This window comes from Lygodium microphyllum, chromosome 3 (assembly GCF_053477565.2).
Source record: "Lygodium microphyllum isolate KBCC chromosome 3, Lygodium_microphyllum_v1.1.10, whole genome shotgun sequence".
NCBI classification, from domain to species: Eukaryota; Viridiplantae; Streptophyta; class Polypodiopsida; order Schizaeales; family Lygodiaceae; genus Lygodium; species Lygodium microphyllum.
Genome location: NC_141137.1, coordinates 104840352 through 104846351, shown reverse-complemented (window position 1 = coordinate 104846351; position 6000 = coordinate 104840352). Strand labels below are relative to the sequence as shown.

General features: G+C 35.9%; 1 protein-coding gene across 4 annotated transcripts in view; it reads right to left on the bottom strand.

The window, feature by feature from the left end:
- Nucleotides 1–3599: 3599 nt before the first annotated feature.
- LOC148038702 (3-hydroxyisobutyryl-CoA hydrolase-like protein 5) overlaps nucleotides 3600–6000 on the bottom strand; it is a 77663-nt gene continuing 75262 nt past the window's right edge. For all 4 annotated transcript variants that reach the window (XM_087674437.1, XM_087674429.1, XM_087674436.1 and 1 more), the window contains one exon: nucleotides 3600–4602. In XM_087674437.1, coding sequence (XP_087530563.1) covers nucleotides 4369–4602 — 234 coding nt within the window. In that variant the 3' untranslated portion in view covers nucleotides 3600–4368. The remainder of the gene's footprint in view (nucleotides 4603–6000) is intronic.

Sequence of the window (6000 nt, the reverse complement as noted above, 5' to 3'; positions counted from 1 at the left end):
ATTATCGAGAAGCTAGATAAGAACAAGAAGAGTTATATGTTAAGACAACATGAACCATATTTTAGTGGGATATGGAATAATGGTTATCACTAGATGTGAGGTATGCTTTAAAAGGCTCTTCTTTGCTAGAGACTTTGAAGAGATGGGCTTCATGTAAATTATCCATGATGCCTTGCTCAACCACTTCTCTAGTGGTTATACATGATATGTGATCAGCCATATAGTGATTTTCATTTTTGTATTAGTGAGTTGTCTACTTGCAAAGGTCACTAGAAAATCCATATTATGTTCACTAGATTGGTATAGCACTATCCCCATGGAGAGCGAAGTGGTCCTCCAGTGCAAAAGAATTAAAGATGTAGAAAGAATGGAATGCAAAATACAAAAAGATGATGTACTGATTATCTATACTCCATTGATAACACTATATTTGGGTTATAAAAATGCAAAGATTTTACATTCAGCTTGGACCACCTTCTAAAATATGCTTTTAGTAAATACAAAGGCACAGAAGATTCAACTCAAGCAAGAGCTGAATACTTTAAAGAAAGGAAAATTGTGTATAAATGAGTACATTTTGAAGATAAGGAGCATTGTAGATATTTGGAAGCTATTGATGCAATGCCTAGTGATGTTAATTTGGTTTCATCTACTTTGGGAGGTCGTAATAATGAGAAGGCCTACAAATCTTTTGTCACTTCAATGTATGTATGAAAGCCATTTCTAGATTTTGATAAGTTAGTCTCTCTCATGATCACTAAAGAGATCAGTATGCAAGGTGAATCATAAAAAAGAAGTGGTGAACTAGTCTAAGCATTTTACTTAAGTTCAAGAAGAATATATGATAAAGTTGTCTACTTAAAGTGTTTTTTAATTTGGAATGAAATAAAATGTGTCTTATACTGCATTGAACCATTTGATCACAAAAGTGGGCCCCACATCAACTATGACACTCTATTCCTGGTCACCTCGGTTGTTGAAACAACCATTGTACTTTCTATGTACTTAGTTACTCTTTACAAGGTTCCTTGTACTTCATTATTTTTCACTAAGGTGTAATTAACACAAATTTTCTTTGCTTAAAATATAAACAGCTAAAAATCACATCATCTAATTGAGCTATCTATGCATGCATAACTTGTCTTGTGTTTTGAAATGGGAAGCATTTGCATTGCACTATTACTAGTTTGAAGAAACGTGTGCTTAAATCTTTAAAATAATTGTGCCATGAATATAGTTGAATTACACCAAATCATCAAGTTGACTATATTCACATGCATAACTTGTCTTGTGGCTTGAAATTGAAAGCATTCATGTATACTATTACTTATGTGTTTAAAGGAAAGTCTGCTTAATATTTAAAATAATTGTGCCTTGAATATAGTTAAATTAAACTTTTTATTGAAAAACTTGCTAATCAAAGAAGGGAAATCTCATAACACTAATAAAAAGCATATGTCTCAATAATAGTCATCAGTATCCAAGATAAGACTCGTAGGAATCATTGAGAACCAGCTAAATACAAACCTAGAGTGATCAAAAGAGATTGTGACTAAGTGAACAAAGCACCAAGGGATAGCCAACATGAGAATTGAATTAAAATTCACCATAGCTAAGAATTATCATTACTTTCAAAGAGCAAAAGCATATGCATAAGAAAATAAAGAGAAATCAAAAACTTGAACTATCCTACTCTCTATTCATTTATTTATCAAGTCATTCGATTTTGATTAAGCCTTCATATCCAATTCGTGTTTGTTTCCAAGGAGAACAGCTTTCCCTATTCAACCCTTTCAAAGTTCTCAATCTCATATTCTATCGCAACAAGTTATCCTACATATTCTAAATAATCCATACCTTCTCTAATGATCATAGAGCAAGAAGCAATAGAGAAGAAACCTCTCTCTCTCTCTCTCTCTCTCTCTCTCTCTCTCTCTCTCTCTCTCTCTCTCTCTCTGTATTTATTTATTTATTTATTTATATAGCATGAATACCTTTACACACCATGTGGTGTGACAAGTTGAGAAGAAAAAGCAGCAAAACAGAAATAACAAAAGGCTTCACCATCTTGGTCCCACCTCTCTCTCTCTCTCTCTCTCTCTCTCTCTCTCTCTCTCTCTCTCTCTCTACCTATGATAGAAGCAAGAAGGAAGAGATGGAAGCAAGAGCTCAAAAGTTTGAGTACATAAGAGTGAGCTCTCTATTTGTTTTTACCATTATGTGCATAGTGTTTCCTTTTTGGATCGGCCTTTTGCATCCACTTACAATGCCCCACCTTATGACTAGGCCTTCATAACTTCTATGAGATAGTGAAACGCATGTACTTGATTTTCCTATTAACCTATGAGATGTTTAGTGTTTACAAGCATGGTACATATTTTAGCTTTACTCAAAAGCTCTTACTCAAGTGAGTCCAATGCTCCAATTTTACAATAAATATGTTCCACATGCTACAAATGTTTAACAACTCACTCTATCATACATTGAACTAGTCTCAAGAGCGAAAAATGAATAGAGATGATTGAACAAGACATCAAGGCCTTAAATTTCTCAAAAGTTAGTTTGCCATTTTTCTAGGTCTAGTCCTTTTCACTTTTTGCTAGTTCTAACTCTACATTACATTGAACTAGTCTCAAGAATCAGTAGAGATACAATTGAACTAAACATTGATGCCTTACATTTCTTTGAAAATAACATTCATATTTTCTAGTTCTCATCTTATTCTATTTTTGCTATTGCTAGATATTAGCTATCACTAACTATTTTTTACAATTACTTTTTATGGTGATTATTATTTGTGCCAAGTTGTGAAACTAATTCTTTCAATATGGCATAATCCCCTTGGCAACTTCCTTTCCACTTTTGACTCTAGCAACTAATAGTAATTACTAATCAACAAAAATACTAATCAACTTCTCTTATGGTTGTCTTTACATGAAATTTCTCTTACCTTATTTCCTAAAATCATGGAAGGTCACTTCTTTGTCACATTTTATGCTTGCAGTTCTCTTGAGGGGACTTATCAAGGTATTGGGAATAAGCATTTGTGGAGTCCATTTCAAAGAATTATGTAACTTTATAAGTTTCGCGGGTAAGAGGGCATCCCAACACTTCTTTTTCTATCATTGTGTGCTTGCAACGCTTGAGGTGACTCATCTATCCAGCTTAGTTTTTGTGCATGTCACATACACATGATTCATGAACGAGAGGAGATCCTAATTTCTAGAAAATGCAGTAGTACTTGTCACCTAATATTCATCTTACAAAAGAATGACTGACTGCTGGGAAAGGATCTATACATCTACAAGATTGTAGAGAGAGAGAGAGCAAAGCCAATGACTTTTAATGTCAAGCAGCATCCTTCACTACTTCCTTAGTGCTTAATGTAAACCTCATTTCAACCCACTGTTAAAGCCTTTTAGATTGGCATAGAAGCTAACAGGCCTTAACAATCAGATATTGAACACCAAAGCCAATGACTTTTAATGTCAAGCAGCATCCTTCACTACTTGCTTAGCGCTTAATGCAAACCTCATTTCAACCCACTTTTAAAGCCTTTTAGATTGGCATAGATGCTAATAGGCCTTAACAATCAGATATTGATAGCTAATGTTACAAACTCTATCCAGCAGGTGTCTTGTAGCAACTTTAGCATTGTCACTGTGTGAGAAACACACACACACAGGTCTCCTTCAATCCATATTGGCTGATATGCAGGCCTCATTTCCAGGCATGATTTGGCTTCTTGGCATGCTATGGTCTCTTCAGTCTCTTTGGTGTACATATAGTTCTCTTGTGACTCTTGTATTTTACATTCATAATAATAAGTACAGTTACCCATTACGAAAAAAAGAGAGGTCTCCTTAAAATGATCAACAAAATCAACCTTTTGAATTCTTTACTCATGTAGGCAAAAATGTGTTGCTTGTATTACTCAAGTTGTGTTGAATATGTGATGATGTCTTTGTCAACATCCTTTGGCAAAATCTGCTTGCGCAACCCCCTCATTTCAAGGATTTCATTGATCAATCCCTCAAATTCCATTTGTGACAACTTATCTATAGACCTTTTTGGCAATATTATAACTGCTGAAATGGTATGAACTGATCATGAGCAGGGCACATAGTTATTTTGTAGTGTGAACACAGCTTGCCTTATTCTGAGGGGAGCGAAAAAACATAGCATGTATTCAATAGAGGGCGAGGGCTGACCGTCTGACAGTTTAACCTGTGATTCCATTCAACCTTGCCTTGGAACTGTCTGTGGCACCATAGATTGATTGATTGAGGTGTTGAGGTATGGTACCAGACATGGCCTCATAAGTATGGTAGATTAAACAACGAAATGTTTCCTCTCCAAAGACGCTCTTTAGCCACCTATAGCCCAGTTGAGAATATCCATATCTTTGTCTGAGGTTCCTGACTTCACTCTGCTTGCGTCCTTTGATGTAAGACTTTGCAGATTGGATGTTTTGTCTTCAATACGAGTTACTCCTTCACGTTCTAGCAAGGGAAGCTGTAACTCTTCCGTCTCATTGCTGAAAGGCTCAAAGTATGCATCCACCATGTCGTCAGTTACCTGTTCTAGATAGGAAGGGTTCCACTGTAGCAAAAACAAAAGAAATAAGAGCAAAGAACCACTGAAGCATCATCATTAAAACGATACACAATGTGTGTAAATACAAAATAATAAAGTTCTCTACCAGTTTGCAAAGAACATAGAAAACTGATAATTACATTTATGCCATTCATACAACCACAGACAATCTTTGGTGCAAAACACGGTGAAACATGGCGGGAATATTTTTTACCCTTTTAATCACATGAAACTGCTTTTGCAGCTGCAAGTGCATTCTCTTGCCTCTCTTGGAACCTCCAAATGGAGCATCTAGAGAAAAATGCCAGCTATATGGGAATGCAACTGATGAACACCTAAGCTATTTAATTACTGTTTGAAACTTTAAAGTTGACACACACAAGCATCTAGAGAACAATACCAGCCATGTGGAAATGCAACTGATTGAAAATCCAACCTATTCGCCAACTGATTTGAAACTACAATTAGCCACATAAAGATGTCATCACACTACAAGGATAGCTAACATTGAACGAAGTTGCAGGCCTTGATGTCATTATTTTTATTTTGTAGAACATCTTAAAAATTGCTCCTAGATCTACCATTATCTATTGCCCAACTCTCATTTCACATCATTCTCCAAACCAACCCGTAACTTTTCAGAACATCCTAAACATGAGTTTCAGATAAGCGGGTCAAGACTACCAATGCTAAGTTGGTGCAAATTAAATCACACAATGGTGCACACATACACATACACACTCTCTCTCACACAATGAACAAATGAATAGCAAGAGAGGAGAGTTGTTGGAACATCACATCCACTAATGTGAGAACAATAATGAAAGTACAATCCCCAAAGTACTTAAGTACCACACCCATTGGCAAGTGTTCACATGGGAAAAACCATTCTCTAGCTAGAAGATAAAAAGTGCACGTGATAAGGGAGCATTCACAACAAAGCTACAAGGGAATATGATAAGTGTAACAAAACCCCCCTCAAGTGAATGATGTGAACATATACAAGGAATCAACAATTGTCAAATGCTAGTAAGCCTAGAACTTTCCAAAAAGCTTCAAATTTTCTCTAGATAGAGCCTTGGTGAATACAAATGTAAGAACGATAATGAAAGTACAATCCCCGAGGTACTTTAGTACCACACCCACTAATAAGTATTCGCACGGGAAAAAACCCTTCTCTAGCTAGAAGATAAAAAGTGCCAGTGTATAAGGGAGCGTTCACACAAGAGCTACAATGGAACATGATAAGTTTAACAAACCCCCCTTGAGTGAATGATATGAATGTATACAAGGAATCAGCACATCAATCGCCGAATGGCAATAATCCTAAAGCTTTGCAACAAGCTTCAAATTTTCTCTGGATAAAGCCTTGGCGAATATGTCTTTATGTTGTCCCCTACATGG